This window comes from Cricetulus griseus, chromosome 2 (assembly GCF_003668045.3).
Source record: "Cricetulus griseus strain 17A/GY chromosome 2, alternate assembly CriGri-PICRH-1.0, whole genome shotgun sequence".
Classification (NCBI taxonomy): Eukaryota; Metazoa; Chordata; class Mammalia; order Rodentia; family Cricetidae; genus Cricetulus; species Cricetulus griseus.
Window position 1 is genome coordinate 253,269,766 of NC_048595.1, and position 17,767 is coordinate 253,287,532.

Below are 17,767 nucleotides of genomic sequence, written 5' to 3' on the forward strand. Positions count from 1 at the left end.
TAGAAAGAGTTTGGCAATATCCCATCTGCTTCTATTGTGCGGAACAGTTTGAGAGTACTGGTATCAGCTCTTGTTTGAATTTCTGGTAGAATTCTGCAGTGAAGCCATTTGGCCCTGGGCTTTTTTTGGTTGGGAGGCTTTTGATGACTGCTTCTATTTCATTAGGGGTTATGGGTCGATTTAAACTGCTTATCTGATCTTGGTTTAATTTTGGTAAGTGATATTTTCCCAGAAAACTGTCCATTTCCTTTTGATTTTCAAATTTTGTGGAGTACAGGTTTTCAAAGTATGGCCTGAAGATTCTCTGGATTTTCTCAATGTCTGTTGTTATATCCCCCTTTTTGTTTCTGATTTTGTTAGTTCGCATGCTCTCTCTCTGCCTTTTGGTTAGTTTGGCTAGAAGTTTGTCTACTTGTTGATCTTCTCAAAAAACCCACTCTTGGTTTCATTGATTCTATGTAATGTTTTCCTAGTTTCTACTTCATTGATTCCAGCTCTCAGGTTGATTATTTCCTGGCATCTACTCCTCCTCCTTGCTCTAAAGCTTTCAGTTCTGTCAATTCTCTAATGTGACTTTTCTCCAGTTTCTTCATGTGGGCACTTAGTACTACGAACTTTCCTCTTAGCACTGCTTTCAGAGTGTCCCATAAGTTTGGGTATGTTGTGTCTACATTCTCATTAAATTCTAGGAAGTCTTTAATTTCTTTTTTTATTTCTTCCTCAAGCCAGGAATGGTGCAATTGGGTGTTATTCACTTTCCAAGAGTATGTAGGTTTTCTGCCATTTGTATTGCTGTTGAATTCTAGCTTTAATGCATGGTGATCTGATAAGATACAGGGGGTTATTTCAATTCTTTTGTAATTATGGAGGTTTGTTTTGCTGCCAACTATGTGGTCAATTTTAGAGAAGGTGCCATGTGGTGCTGAGAAGAAGGTATATTTTTTTTGAGTTTGGATGGAATGCTCTATAGATATCCGTTAACCCCAGTTGGGTCATAACTTCTTTCAGATCCTTTGTTGCTTTGTTAAGTGTCTATCTGGTGGTCTAGTGGCGTAAGGGGGGTGTTGAAGTCTCCTACTATAAGTGTGTGTGGTTTTATGTGTGGTTTGAACTTTAGTAATGTTTCTTTTACAAATTTGGGTGCCTTCGTATTTGGGGCATAGATGTTCAGGATTGAGACTTCATCTTGATGGACTTTTCCTGTGATGAGTATGAAATGCTCTTCTTCATCTCTTTTGATTGATTTTAGTTTAAAGTCTAATTTGTTAGATATTAGGATTGCTACACCAGCTTGTTTCTTGAGGCCATTTGATTGGAAAATCTTTTCCCATCCTTTTACTCTGAGGTAATGCCTGTCTTAGAAGTTGAGGTGTGTTTCTTGTAAACAGCAGAAGGATGGATTCTGTCTTCGTATCCATTCTGTTAGCCTATATCTTTTTATGGGTAAGTTAAGACCATTGACATTTAGGGATATTAATGTCGATTGTTCTTTGGTTCTTGTTTGTTTTGGATTTATTGTTGGTGGTGTCATTGTGTGTGGATTTTGCCCTCCTGCTTCTTTTTGTGTTTGGTAAAATTAGATTATCTATTGCCTGTGTTTTTGTGAGTGTAGTTATGTTCGTTGGGTTGGAGTTTTCCTTCCAGAACCTTCTGTAGTGCTGGATTTGTGGATATGTATTGTTTAAATCTGTTTTTGTCATGGAATATCTTGTTTTCTCCATCTATAGTGATTGAAAGTTTTGCTGGGTACAGTAGTCTGGGTTGACATCCATGCTCCCTTAGTGCTTGTATGGTATCTATCCAAGACCTTCTGGCTTTCAGAGTTTCTATTGAGAAGTTGGGTGTGATTCTGATTGGTTTGCCTTTATATGTTACTTGGCCCTTTTCCTTTGCTGCTCTAAATATTTTCTCTTTATTCTGTAGATTTGGTGTTTTGATTATTATATGTCGGGGGGAATTCTTTTTGTGGTCCAGTCTGTTTGGTGTCCTGTAAGCTTCTTGTACTTTCATAGGCATATCCTTCTGTATGTTGGGGAAGTTTTCTTCTATGATTTTGTTGAATATGTTTTCTGTACCTTTGAGCAGTGTTTCTTCACCTTCTTCTATACCTATTATTCTTAGGTTTGGTCTTTTCACAGTGTCCCATATTTCCTGGATATTTTGTGTTAGGGATTTGTTGGACTTGAGGTTTTCTTTGGTTGATGAATGTATATCCTCTAGTGAGTCTTCAATAGCTGAGATTCTCTGTTCTGTCTCTTGGATTCTATTAGTTATATTCACGTCTTTAGTTCCTGATCATTTCTCCAGTCTTTCCATTTCCAGCATCACCTCATTCTGTGTTTTCTTTATTGTGTGTATTTCAGCTTTAATGCTTTGAACTGTTTCAAGAGCTTCCTTCACTTGTTTGGTTGTCTTTTTCTTGGGTTTCTTTAGATTCTTTAAGAGATTTGTTTATTTCTTGAATTTTTTGCTTTGTATTTTTTCTCCATTTCATGTAAATTTTTGCTTGCTTTTTCTTCTATTTCTTTAAGGGATTTTCTTGTTTCCTCTTTAAAGGTCTCTATCATCTTGCTGAGATATTTTTTGAGGTCCATCTCTTCTTTATGTAATGTTTTGGGCTTTTCAGATCTTGCTGAAGTGGAGTCCCTAGATTCTGGTGGTGTCATATTGGCCTTTCTGTTGTTGAGTGAGTTCTTATTCTGTCTTCTTTCCATATTTTCTTCCAGTGAGTGCAGGAGATGTCTCTCTATCTCCTCTTGTTACCCAGTGTTGTGTGGGGGTCAGGAATTCAATGTGCACAGCTCTGGATGGTCTTGCCTCTCCTGGTAGTCTCCTCACTCTGAAGAAGTTAGGCCTCCATCGGGGTCAGGTGTGTGGGGGGGAACGGTAAGGAAGAGTGGAGTGTTTCCAGGCTCAGGGAGTTCCTCACTGCCTGTGCAGGTCTACTCCAAGGCAGGAGCAGGCCCGGGGAGATCGGGGTGGATGGGGCTTTGGAAGGGAGTTGGGTAAGAGCAGAGGATCACTCACCTCTTTGCGGATTGGTAGGCCGAAAGGGAAGGATTCCAGATTCAGGGAGCTCCTCCCTGCCTGGGAGTGTCTACTCCAAGCTGGCACAAGGCCGGGGAGATCTGGGTGAATGACGCTTTGGAGTGGAGTTGGGTAAGAGCAGGGGGTCACTCACCTCGTTGCCAATCGGTCGGCAGAAAGGGCTTATTTTAGTTTTATGGTTGAGTGTTGGCACATTATGAAACATAGTAGGGACAGTCTTTTTGCCGTTTTTAAATTGCGCTATATATTTTTTCCTTGGTTCTCTGGGGTTGCGGCTTGTAGTCTGCTTGTCCTTTGCTTTATAGCTAATTTCCACTTATGAATGAGTACATATATATATTTGTCTTTCTTTGTCTGGGTTATCTTACTCAGTATGATTTTTCCTAGTTCCATCCATTTGTCTTCACATTTCCTGATGTCATTGTTTTTAACATCTGAGTAGTATTTCATTTGTATAAGTACCACATTGTCTTTATCCATCCCTCAGTTGAGGGGCATCTAGGTTGTTTCCAGGTTCTGATTATTATGAATAAAGCTGATATTAACATAGTTGAGTAAGTACCCTTGTGGTATGATTTGGGTACATGCCCAAAAGTGGTATTGCTGGGTCTTGTGGTAGATTGATTCCCAGTTTTCTGAGAAACTGCCACATTTACTTCCAAAGTGGCTGTAAAAGTTTGCACTTCCCCCAGCAATGGAACAGTGTTCCCTTGTTCCACATCCTCCGCAGCATTACCTGTCACTAGTGTTGATTTTAGCCTTTCCGAAAGGTGTAATATGGAATCTTAGAATACTTTTACTTTGCTTTTCCTTGATGGCCTAGAATGTTGGACATTTCTTAAATGTTTCTTGGCCATTTGGGATTCTTCTATTGAGAATTCTCTGTTTAGATCTTTACCCCATTTTTTAGTTGGATTATTTGGTTTGTTGATGTCTGGTTTCTTGTGTTCTTTATATATTTTGGAAATCAGCCGTCTGTCAGATATGGGTTTGGTGAAGATCTTTTCTCATTCTGTAGACTGCTCTCTTTTCTATTGATGGTGTCCTTTGCTTTACAAAAATTTTTCAGTTTCTTGACATCCCAGTTATAAAGTTTTAATCTTAGTACCTGTGCTATTTTTGTCCTGTTGAGGAAGTTGTTTCCTGTGCCCACAAGCTCAAGACTCTTTCCTTTCTCTTCTGCCAGATTCAGTGTATATGGATTTATGTTGACGTCTTTGATACATTTGGACTTAAGGTTTTTTTGTTTTTTTTTTTTTTGGTTTTTCGAGACAGGGTTTCTCTGTGTACCTTTGGAGCCTATCCTGGCACTCGCTCTGGAGACCAGGCTGGCCTTGAACTCACAGAGATCCACCTGCCTCTGCCTCCCAAGTGCTGGGATTAAAGGTGCGCGAAGTTTGTTTTTTTTTTAAGATTTTACTTATTTATTGTGTATATAGTCTTCTGCCTACATGCCAGCAGAGGGCACAAGATCTCATTCAAGGTGGTTGTGAGCCACCATGTGGTTGCTGGGAATTGAACTCAGGACCTGTGGAAGAGCAGGCCATACTCTTAACTGCTGAACCATCTATCTTTCCAGCCCTGAACTTTTTTTTTTTAATAAAGTGTAATAGATATGGATCTATATGGATCAATTTGCATTCTTCTACATGCCAGCAACCAGATATGCAAGCACTGTTTGCTGCAGATGCTTTCTTTTTTCCATTGTATAATTTTAGTTTCTTTAAGTAGTGGTGGGTGGTGTCTTCCCTGGAGTCCCTGGGACTACTCTGGCCTCTAGTAACCCTGTGGGCCCTAGTGTGGTGCCCAGGGGAGGGGGTGTAGTCTGGGGTTGTTGGGTGGGCTTTAAGGAGTGTTATGGGGTGGTGGGCTGTGTCTTAACTGGGGCCCTTAGATCTGCCCTGGCCTCTGGAAAAGCGGCAGTCTTCTTCAGATGTTGTATTCCAGGATATGGAGCCCAGGGGATGGGGTAGTACCTGATTTCTTGAGTGAATGAAGGATGGAATTAGTGAATGGGCCTTTCTCTAGTTCAAGTTACTGACTGTAAGAGTTACCTTAATTAGAAAACAGTAAAATAATAGTGTAAGACCCCCGGAAGCTCAGGCCTCCAGGATCTCAGCCCAGGACTGCGGTCACCACAATTATCAGGAGGATTCGAAAGCTTGATGCAAACTGTACGAGGCTTTATTATAGTTGTTAACGAGCAAAGCCCATGTTAGCTCAGGTCTTTCATCCATCCACCATGTTGGATGGCTAGGAAAGACAGCTCGAAGCATCTGCATAGAGATCTTATAGGGCAGCATAAGAGGAGTGTCTAGGGGTATGCACAGGCTCAGGATTAGTGTGCCTCCGGGGCTGGAGGGTTTGTCCTGTGTTGATTGGTCAACTGGTTGTTATGGCCCATAGGCCCTCCCAGGGTGTTGCTATGCTCTGCACATTATTGCTGTGCACTTTTCCGTAAAGCACACCCAGAGCATAGCACTACCAGCTAACTTCTGATTGGTTCCTTGCCACGAGGCAGGTATCTGACCTAGTGACTAAGACAAGGTCAGATGAGCACGTGTTCGACTGTTATGGCTGCCGAAATGGGGAGCTGGTCCCTTCAATAGCAATCTGTAAAAGTTTAATCATTTTTTTTCCTTGAAGTTAAGCATTTTGTGATTACATTTTATTCATTTATTTGGTTATTTATTTTTTATTTTTGGAACATAGGATCCTGTGCCAGCTTCCCATTTAATGGTGCTTATAGTACTAGAGGAGCTGGAGAAGCTGATGCATAGCAGTGTTGTACTATTCATTCCTAATCTAGGGATTGCCCCAAAACACCAAATTTCTAATAGGCTTATCTAAGTATCATCACACTATGTGAAGTTATCACTGTGTGACTTTAGAGCAAATATAATCACAGAGAAAAAGAAAAGATGCCAAATTTGCCCCATCCAGCCATCAAAAGAAACTGCAAAATTGGAGGCTAAAATTACAGAGGGATTCTTTGATCTGCAAAGCTCAGCCATGATACCATGGAATTAATCACCAGAGACCATATTTCCATTGGCAATATCTTGCTACTTGTCTTAGTGTTCTGTTGCTGTGAAGAGACACAGTGACCATGGCATCTATCATAAAAGAAAGTATTTAAATGGGTCTTGCTCACAATTTGTGAGGTTTAGTGCATAATAACAGCGGAAAGCATGGCGGCACCCAGGCAGCCGTGGTGCTGGAGAAGTAGATAAGAGTTCTACATCCAAATACACAGGCAGTGGGAAGAGAGAGACACTGGGAATGACATGGGCTTTTGAAACCACAATGTCCACCTCCAGTGACACACTTCCTCCAGCAAAGGCAAACCTACTCCTGCAGGGCCATCCCTCCTAATTGCCCTCAAGTAGTGCCATTCCCTGATGACAAAGCATTCAATTTGTGAGCCTATGGGACCATTCTTATTCAAACCACCACACTTCTGGAGGGTAGTTCACATACATCATTTGCCATTGCCCCTCTCCTAAAGGAAAGGGCAATAAAACTCAATGGCCCAGATCTTCTGTCCCCCTTATTCAAATTTACTTGGCAGTTAAATAGTTCCAGAGAAGAATTATTAAAGCATGTCAACACATTACTTATACTCTTATATGATGTAGTGCTGCCATTTACATGATTTTTTCCTGTTTCATTTATGGTAAATGTGAAAACCTTTTTTTTTTAAATTGATTTTTATGTTCTTTAAGGACTATTATTTCATATGCATATTCCTGTTTGAATGACTTGGTTTAAATTTTCTAAAAATTTTTTAAATGTTTTATTAGCATTTATTGATTGTACATAACAGTGGTCTTAATTATGGCATTTTCATGAATATATAATATATTTCTATACTATTGACCTCCTCTCATTCCTTTTCTGCTCCATTCCTGCTAATTCCCTTCCTCTCCCCAACTAACCTTCCCTTCTACTTTCATGACTGGGTGGTGGCCCATTCAGTAGCATTAGGGTTGTTTATGGGAACAAGGATTAGGGTTTGGAGCATGGACACTTGACCAGAGGTTACACCATTGAAGAGAATGTCTCTTCCATTGCTACCACGATTAACTGCTGATAAACCCCCAGGTGGGTGTGGCCCTTTACATCAATGTCACATTAAGTGATAAGAAAGAGACTTTTTAAAAAGAGAAGTTTAGCTCCAGTGAGCCCAGATGTAGTTCTCCATTTCTCTTCCTGTCTTCCACATATTTGTAGTTTTTTGATCACAGTCTGCATTCTCTGTTGTGTGTGTCTGATCTGTACCTGTGTTTCTCGATAACAAAGGGTTTTGCTCTCTGTTTATTGAACAACAACAGAAAACAGAATGGGAAAGAGATGGGGATTTTTTACAGAAATCTCCTACACTTTTACAAGAAGTTACTTTACTGACTGCAGCAGACTCAGAAGAGCATTTGAAACCAGACACAGATGTTATCATCCTATAGCCATCCACAGGTTGCTTCTAACATTTACAGGATATTTGTTTTCTTCACCTTCTTTTCAGTGTCTTGGCTACTTTCAGCAGATGATTACCACAACACACATACACACTTCTGGGTCAGGGATATAGAAGAGTACCCAGTTTAAGGTGAAAGCTGTGCATTTAGCTGAGATTGTATACATTAATTAAGTGGGAACTGCAAGTCCTAGTAGGTAGGTTACATTGTTGTTTGAAAGGTACTTTCAACTTGAGGGAGCAGGCTGAGTATATAGTGTGAAGGCTGATTGAGCATACTGCTAACTTGGATGCAGGTGTTAGACCCTCGGAAAACTCAGGCCTCCTGGGTCCCAGCCCAGGACCTCGGTCACCCCAATCACCAGGCAGATTCGAAAACTTGCTGCAAACTGCATGAGGCTTTATTGTTGTTTAATGAGCTAACCCCATGTTAGCTCAGGTCTTACATCCACCCGTCATGGCGGATGGCTAGCAAAGACAGCTTGAACCGGCTGCTGAGAGATCTTGTAGGGCAGCGTAAGGGGATTGTCTAGGGGTACGCACAGGTTTAGGATTGGTGTGCCTCCAGGCTTGGAGGGCTTGCCCTGTGTTGATTGGCCAATTGGTTGTTATGACCCATAGGCCCTCCTAGGGTGGTTGCTATGCTCTGCAAATCCATTGCTGTGCACTTGTCCGGAAAGCACACCCAGAGCTGTAAAGCATAGTGCCACCAGCTAACTTCTGATTGGTTCCTTGCCACAAGGCAGGCATCTGACTTCAAGTGACTAGGACAAGGTCATGGCAAGCACGTGTTACTGTCATGACTGCCGAAATGGGGAGCTGGTCCCTTCACAAGGACTGGCCAAAATTCAGTCTCCCCAAAGGCAAGAGCTATTTTCAGAAAAAGATAATACTACAGGCCTCATAGTGCCCTCCCCTTTCCATGGCAGGGTCCTGGGGGCTCATGCCTGCACAAGTACTCTTACCCAGACAGCCATCTCCCTAGCACCTTCCTATGCTGGCTTTCAATTTGTAAGTTGTAGATTTGCTATTTGAGAACCATTATCATTAAGAACATTAGTGTATGTTTAGTTATCCATTTTCCCTATGTTCTGAGACAAAGTCTGGTTGTAGAGCACTAGCTCTTCTTTCTAGTACTTGCTTTCTAAGAAAGCCCAGGTTTGTCCCAAACTCACAGCATTCCTCTGGGCTCTACCGCTGGGTGCTGGCATTACAGGAATGTTCCACCATATCTGGCTCTAACTAGAAGTGCAATACTCTATCCACTGTGCTTATGGGGACATCTCCCAGCTCTAACAGTGTCTTTTAAAAAGATAGTATAAAGTCATTAGGTATTTGTCTTGTGTTTTGAAATACATATGGGTTTGTTGTATATGTGCTTAGGTAGTTTATGTTGAGGCCTACTTATTGGCCATTCAGCTTTTTATTTGATCAGTCAGATGCCTTAGGCAGGCCAGGTGAAATAGCAACACATTTTTACATAATTAAACAAAAACAACATACCTTTATGTAACTCAACAAATGGAGCATAAACAAATGTAACACATCATTACATAGTGAAGGTAAAATTCCACAACAGTTTCTATAATTTTTTTTAACCTCTGGAAAAAGCTATCAGTCTTAAAAACGCGACTTGAGAAAAATGTTATTATTCACTTCCAAATAAAAACATATGAAAATAGAGGAGAAAACATGTATATTATGCTGGAGAACATCAGAAGACAAATATTATAATAGAAAGAATGCATAAAAATAATGGAGTGTTGAGGTTTGGGGATTCCAAGCACAGTGGAATTATCATGGGAAATTACGGCATGGAAGAGAAAACCAAGGCTTGGAGTGCTGCACCTGAGATGAATGCTCCGCTCACTCGGCAGTGGAGCTGTCAGTGGAAGTGAGAAAAATGCTCACCGTTTCCATCTCATGTCATAACATCCACTGAACAACCTGCAGTCAGCTTCATTCTTGTCCATGCTGACCTTAAATATTCTCAGTTTTGAGGATACTAAAAGTCCCTCTCCCTGTTCCAGTGTGGCTTGGGAAGACAATTTGCTGGATGATTTACTCAACTTTGCTGCCACTCCCAAAGGATTACTGCTTCTTCAGAGAACAGGTGCCATCAATGAATGTGTGACGTTTATGTTCAACCAGTATGCAAAGAAACTCCAGGTATGAGTTACCATCTGCTCCAAGCAAAGGACTTGTTGTCGTAAAACCATCCTTCTGCTCTCTCTCTCTGTCTCTCTCTCTCTCTCTCTCTCTGTGATGGGGCTATTAAGCTTCATTTAAAATCTCTCCTTAAATTGTACCACTTGTTTTTTTTTTTTTTTTTTTTTTTAAGGAAAGCTTTAGGTAGTGGATATTGGTGTTTGTGGCTGTTATTTTGAAATTGCAAGCAGCCAGATGGAATTGAAATTTTCAGTTGATTTTCCAGATGTTTTATAAGCATGATGTAATACATCCATATGTACCAAGGCTGGGAAGAACTTCTGGGAAAAAAATCCTGTTAAGGCTAAACGTATGTATCAATGAAGGCTTAGTCCTGGGGCATTTTAAAAGATACAAACTTCCCTTAAGAGAGATTATATTATGCTGTTAAATAAAACTTACAAGGTAACTTATTTAGTCAGGCAGTAAATGACTCATAATCAGCTTTGTATTTTTCCTGTAATAATAAAGATCCTTGCATTTCTGGATCTTAGGTATGTTTCTGAGGATATATATATATATATATATATATATATATATATATATATATCAAGGCATGCCTTACATGCTGTGTGCTTTGTGTGTGTTTGTGTGTGCTGTCTGTGAGGTGTGTATATGTGCTGCATGTACATTCTGTATGTATGTGTGTGTTTCTGGGGGTGTGGTATGTATATGCTATGTGTGTGTGTGAGTGTGTGCTGTGTATTGTGTGTGTGTGTGTGTGTGTGTGTGTGTGTGTGTGTGTGTGTGTGTGTGTGTGTACGGCACACACTTAGGTGGATGTAGAGGTCAGTGTCAGCTGCCTTCCTAAATTGCTCTTCACTTTCTTTTTTAAATATATAGTTATATTTTATACACTTAATATAGTTGCTTAATTAGAGTTTTGGCAAGAAATTTAGACCACCAGTTTGTGAGGATAAATTCCATTTGTTAGAGCCTGAAAGGACTTCACATCTCCCTGGAGCTGAGGAATAGCTTGACCTTTTGCAGACTGTCAAGTCCGCAGCTTTCTGATCAGCCTTGCCCTGCCTGGTAATCTTGTATTTCCTCCATTCCCTGTCAAAGATCCTCCTCACTGGCACCTGCACTTGCCCAGTTTATTTTTCTTTGCCCCTCCCTTGGTGGTACTTTGGCAGGATAACACCTAGGTGTCTTGCAAAGCTTAACCATGTGGTTACCTCCGTTCTTGTCACTGCTGACTGGCTTTGTGACAGTGGCAGGATCCTTCCACGACTTTAAATTTTTGGTTTCCTTTCAACCTTGGATTTAGCAGCTGAGTGCTTATCCTGTGCACTCTTCTGGGACCACAACAGATTGGGAGTGTTCCCAGATCCTCTAACAGGGGCTCCAGGCTGCAGTGGGCTTCCCTTTTGGCCTTATCGTTACCCTTTTATCAATGCCTCAGCCCTCTTCACTGCAGGTTTCTTCTCCTTTGTGTCAGGCATTTTTAGCCACTATCTTGCAAGATGGCAAAGAGCTCATCTTATTTTTTGAGACAGGGTCTCAGCTGGGAACTTAGCGATTTGGGGCTAAGTTAGATGACCTGCAAGCCCCAAGGATCTCCAACAATGTTGTCTCTTCATCCTCAGTGCTGAAATTGTAGGTGTATGCCACTGAGCCCAGCCTCTCTTGCCTCCCTCCATCCCCAAATACTGGGTCAGGCAGACTGACCACCTGCTTAAGCAGCAAGCGCTTTGCAGATATAGCCAGGTCCCCAGTCCCTGGTATCAGTTCTTTCACAGTGGTTTTTTTTTAATCTCTGGCATCTGTTATCTGTTGTCTTTAATGTTTTTGTGTTGCCTCATGGCAAGTCATAATCTTTTACTCTCTTAGATCCTAATCCCCTACCTTTGTTTAAAAGTATAAGAAAATAAATAACCCATTTTTTCTTGTCTCTACCTGTGAAGAACAAATAGTTTCTGAGGTAGGCCCCTAACATTCTTTGCATGAGGAAAATGTGTGTCTGTTTTTTCATGGGTTTGTGAGGTTAGGTGTATATGTGCTGATACATTTTTTATCTTGTTTTATTGAAGGTGGACCTCGAGTGCAGAAAATATAGTTCCTCCTGTTCCTCATTTTATGGCATACTTACCTTGTCTACCTGTTTGAGGTTCCTATTCTGCCTTATTTATTTTATTCTAGTGTCATTCCAGATTGCTAACTGCATTTCACCCTGTACCATTTCCCAACCCCATATTTAGGATTTTACTATATGTAATACCCTTATATGCACACACACACACACACACACACACACACACACACACACACACACCACACACTTTTTCTATTGTCACAAATGTTCCAGTTTATTTTGAGTTCCCCCCATAGCTGAGTTTAGGGCTGTCCTTGTATACTAATTAACTGCTCAGGCTTTGTTTATACTGCTTATCATTATGAAAATTTGCAAGCACCTCAAATACATTTTCTTTTTCATTCAGGCCCTTCAGATTAGGCAGGCATATCTTTACATGATACATCTAGAATTAGATGTCATTTGTATGTTTGTAAATTCAAAACCTAATAGTTTTTGCATCATACCGGTAGCTTACCTAAAAGAGACTGTCCCTTTGACATTGGGAATTTACAGCAGTAGTTCTTCATTAGCATATTCATCACACTTTAATGTGCCGTTATTCCAGATATTTTCGTCAGTTACATCCTCAGGTTTCAAAAAAAACCTGGAGGCTAGGCTATTTTCTTAATTTTGTGTAAGAGAGAGTGGGAGCCCAGGTTAGTTATGAATGCGTTTTATGGGTCTGTTAGCTGGCTAGTTATAATGGTCAGACTAAAACTCAGATTTCTTCTTTTTTTTTCTTTTCTTGTTTTTTCGAGACAGGGTTTCTCTGTGTAGCTTTGGAGCCTATCCTGGCACTCTCTCTGGTGACCAGGCTGGCCTTGAACTCACAGAGATCCACCTGCCTCTGCCTCCTGAGTGCTGGGATTAAAGGCGGGTGCTACCAACGCCCGGCAGATTTCTTCTTTTCTAGTTTTTGGTCATGCGCATGAATATGTACCTTGTTTAATAAAGTGTCCAACTCATGATAACTTTATTCCTTTTTAGAATAAGTGGGGATTGGACAAATCATGTGGCTGCCTCTACTACTATTTTCAGGGCTGATGGGTGGGCCTTAGAGTACGGTGCTCTTCGGCAGGAAGATGCAGGGAAAGGAGGATAGGTGTTTATCTTCCTGTACTTCTGTGTTACTCATTGCAGAACAGTGGAGTATAACTCAAAGAAAATGAGAGATATGACTAACAAGATTGAAAAGGAAGGTTAATTATAAAGACGTAAGCAATAGAAAATAGAAAATTGATGAATAGACCTAATTTCCAGCCTGGTCATTTAGCTCCTTTTTAACTAAAAGGTTTTTTTTTTTTTTTTTTTTTCTTTCTTTCTTTCCTTAGAATTGAGGCTACACTTTATGTTTGAAGAGTTTGAAATTAAACCAGGTGCTTTAAAATAAATGTTCTAAAGTAGCAATTGTGAATGGTTAACTCTGTTGAGATGTTGGCCATCTCACAGGCTAGCAGGGTCTGATGGCTGTGTTATAATGTCACTTCCCCTCCTCATTCTGAATGTGACGAGATAGGCTCACTTCTGTACTCATCCCAAGAAGGCTCATTCTTTGCAAAGTGACAAATACTGAAGGACTTTTACACAGAAACTGATATATTGATGTTTAGGGGGAAATGTATCCTCTAGAAATAGCTATATTAAGGAGAAAGTAGGTTTTTTTTTTTTTTTGATTTTTTATTTTGTTTTGATATCTTAAAAACCCATTTAGGAATCTAGCAAAGAAAGTTTATAAGTGAAAAAGTGGCCCACAAAGAAATAATAGGATGATACAACTTAGTAACAATAGTTTGATAGAAGTTAGAAATGGAAGCTGTTCTAGTTTTACTTGACCTAAGTCCCCTTGTATGAGAAATAAGTAGCTATATTTACGAGAAAAAGTAGGTCAGGAGTAATAAGTGACTCTTGAAAAATATTTGTTTTTAACTATGTGTATTTATGTGTGTGAGTTCATCTGTCCACAGAGGCCAGTGTGTTGGATCATCTGCAGCTAGAGTTATAGTTGCTTGTGAGCCTCTACATATGAAGGCTGGGAACTGAACTGAATTCTGGGAAATGAACTTAGGTTCTCTGCAAGAGCAGTTTATGCTCTTAACTGTGGACTCATCTCTTCTGCACCTTACTAAGTCAAACTCAAAGAGCTAGGATTAAACTCAGATCAGAAATAAAATGCTTAAAAAACCACATTTGTTCTAAGTCTCTAATTTGCTGTTGTTTTGTTTGCTTTTCTACTGTTATCACCTAAAAGAAATTTCTAGTCTTCTAATTGTTAGAGTGCTAAGTAGCTGTACATGTTAAGTTTGTATTGCATATAATAGCACAATGTGTTCTTCACTTCTCATTTGGTTCTTTATGTTAGATAAGCAGGCAAAAGAAGTTTGGCTATGAAGTTTTGGTTGTACAGGTGGCGTCCACAGCAGCAGGGGCAGTAGCTCTACAACATTCAGGTAAGTTTTTTCCTCATAAATATATTGAGATCACTGTTAGTAAAATGAGTAATAGCATGATAAAGTTCCAGAATAATTTTAACTCTAAAATTCTTCTTTCCCATCTGTGACCATGAAAAAGTAAGTGTACAGTATTGTCTTTGCTTTCCATGAAATTACACTGGTGATTATTTATCTACATGAGATGTAGAGACTCTTATTTTACCTTTTTGTTTTTAGAACAGTAGTACCTGATGATCTGTGCTAAAACTTGTTCAATCATTAAAGAATCCCTCTTCACCTTATAAACCTAAAGAATGTCATCTGTCTTGGTATAATTAATTGTCCTGGACAATTAATTCAGTAGATTTTCATCTGTGTCAACGTGCACTGTCATCATATCTGTACCAGTTTCTTATTTCCATCTTTCCTCTTTTCCTCTAGGAAGCATTTCCCTCACTCTGTCTCCTTCACACACCCTTTGAAGTTTGCCATCTGTATATACTCTCTGATATCAATTGGGTCTATTGGTAGGAAAGTAAGCTGCCATGATTGTAGTATGCCCCATGTTTAGTTTACCTTGCACTGAGCAACACAGAATTTGTGTTCCAGAAGAGGAACTTCCCATTGGAGATGATGAATTGTCACAGCAGTATCAGTGATCACTGTTGGCTCACTACTTAAACCAAAATATTTTTCTTTTTTGCTCAACCAATTTTGGTTCTTTGTATAGCTTGACAAAGCTGGCCCTAAAGGGAATCATATCTTCTACTTAGAATAAAATCTATGTAACATTGTAGACAGGAATATATTACTAGAACCATTTGAAGACTAGATTTCCTCCCAGATTTGCTTGTCATTGAGTAGTTAAGCCTTTGAACCTCATCTTCTCAAACTTTTCTTGAGATGGTTAAATGAAATCCTACACAGGTCACAGGATGACTACTGGTTCCTGAACTTACATTACTTACATTACAGGTACTTCTTGGCCACTATACATGCATTGCCTCATATGTATGCTGTGGAAACTCTGGAATTTCTATTGTCAAATACCAAAATTCCCTGGTCTATGAAGATGAGGAATCAGCCTCCACCTGCAAATGCAAACTAATTAATAAACTCTTAAATTAGACACAAATATCTTCAGTTATAGAGCCTGCATTTTTTTAGTTGTGCCAGAAAAACACTTCTCTCATTTTGTTCTAAGCATATTGGTTTGTCCTAAATTTATTTTGTTTTTTGAGATTTTAATAAAATTACACTATCCTCCCCTTCCCTTTCCTTCCTGCAAGCCCTCTCAAATGACCTTTGCTCTTTTTAAAATTCATATCTTCAGTTTTCATTATTGCTGCATATACGTATATTCATATGAATCCCTAGAAACATAAATACACTCAGCTCAGCATCTATAATGTTACTTGTATGCTTTTAGTGCTGACCATTTGGTATTGGATAACAAGTTGGTGTGCTCTTCTCTGGGGAAGAATATTTCTCCTGCTCTCAGCATTCCTTAGTTGCCTTTAATTCTTAGTGTAGGGTTGAGGCTTCCATAGGCTTTCTCCCCTGTCCACTTTGTCATTTTGTATTGTCTTTGTTCAGCTCATGCTTAGGCAGTTGTGTTGGTATATTTTCTGGGTGTGACTCCTGAGGTTACTAGGAGACATAATCTAACAGAAAACTACCTGATCTCAGGTTCTTTCAGTCTCAGTACCCCATCTTCTGCTGTTTCTTGAGCCTTAGGTGTGGGATTTGTGTTGTTGATGTATCCATTGGGTTGGGGCTTTACTACTCTGCATTTTGATTGGCTGTGGCTTTCTATAACAGTCTGCACCTGTTGGAAAGAGAAGTTTCTTTGATACAGGAATGAAGACTACACTTATCTGTGGGTGTAAGGACAAATATTTAGAATGTGGTCAGGAATTGAGGCTCTTTATGATTAGATGTTAGGTTTTAATAAGTAGTGTATGATTTGAAGAATTTAATAATCAGCTTAGTATTCATTTTCATTTAGTCATATAGTATTTGACTCAAGTGAATTTAAAGGCTGCATTGAAGCAAAGTTCAGAATGGCTTTAAATATGGAATTATGAATGAATATTAGATTAAGTGAACATATTCCTTTTATGCCTGTTCAACTTGCTAGTGCCTCCTTTTTCTTCCTCAAACTCCTGAGCACATTCTTTACAGTATCCAGGGAAATACTTTCCCAGGGTTTATTTAACATTACACGGTGATAGGATAGGTGATAGGATAGCAAGTACCATTTCTAACAAGGGTAGAGATTACACTATTGTTTCTGTAAGATGCAAGTATTTTTCCTCTATGTGAGTAAATAAGTCTTTTCATAAGAATAATCCTGTTTTCCATAAACCAGACTATACTATCTTATTCTATAATATTAAGTATGCAATAAATATGACATAGTAATACTTCTTCCTAGGCTTCATTAGTGCACTTATAACTGAGCTATGGGCCAATCTTGAATGTGGAAGAGATGATGTGAGGTTCACCCATCCCAGAGCTACTCCAGTGGATCCTATTGACCGATGCTGTCAAAAGGTAAGAAGGCATGTGACCTAATAATGCACAGATTTGAAGTATAATCCACAGAGATGACTCTATGGAATCCCGACCCATGTCACTTGTAAGCAGCAAACTTTCTTGTTCGTGTGTTTTGTTTTTTTGACACAGGGTTTTCTCTGTGTAGCCCTGCTGTCCTGGAACTCACTCTGTAGATCAAGCTGGCCTTGTACTCAGAAATCTGCCTGCCTCTTCCTCTCAAGTGCTGGGATAAAGGCGTGCGCCACCACCTTTTCTCATTTAATACCTAAAAATATTTTTCATTACAGTAAATTTAGTGAGCTGTGACATAGCAATACTTGTTGGAAAATATGTCGGAAGACTGCTTTTCTTTCATGCTATGATTATCATATAGTTTTCTTTTTTAATAAAGGGTAGTAGTCCACTAGGAATGTTCTGAAAAACCATGTGTCCTGCAGCAAACAGAAACTAACACCACAGAAGTTCAGGAAGCTTTTGCCCTTGGATTTGAATGTGATGAAGTGAACAGTAGAGTAGGCAGAGGGAAGGTGCTGCTAGAGGAGTGCAGCAAACATTTTGTAGAAGCCTTACTCAGTGTCCTGTTGAAATGCGATGGCTTTTCCTATGTGTAACATAGTCTCCTAATTTCTTTTAGTTGAAGTAATAATTCCCTGCAGTGAAAGCCTGAACAATTTTTAGTATAATGATGCCACAAAAGTATTTAAAGTACTCACCTCTACCTACAATTTCAGAAGTTCCTTTTCTTTTCCTTGAGGTATTAGGCTAATTCACTCATGAACATTAGAAATAACTTAAAAATGAAGGGGTTAAAAACAGTACAGAGAGATACAGCCTATGATGTTAAAAACCATGAAAACCTAGCAAAACAAAAAAACCTTAGAAGAGGTGGGAAAGTAAGATCCCAAGGAACTGAAGGTCAGTAAGGGAAAACAGATAGGAAAGGAGTAGCCTGAAACAGTCATGGTACTACAA

The 17,767-nt window shown here is 39.6% G+C and overlaps 1 protein-coding gene across 2 annotated transcripts in view; it reads left to right on the forward strand.

Moving 5' to 3' along the window:
* Nucleotides 1-17,767, forward strand: part of Tbc1d32 (TBC1 domain family member 32) — a 211,048-nt gene that overhangs the window by 88,267 nt on the left and 105,014 nt on the right. For both annotated transcript variants that reach the window (XM_027402084.2, XM_027402082.2), the window contains exons 18-20: nt 9,553-9,691; nt 14,167-14,254; nt 16,674-16,792. In XM_027402084.2, the coding sequence (XP_027257885.1) occupies nt 9,553-9,691; nt 14,167-14,254; nt 16,674-16,792 (346 nt within the window). The remainder of the gene's footprint in view (nt 1-9,552; nt 9,692-14,166; nt 14,255-16,673; nt 16,793-17,767) is intronic.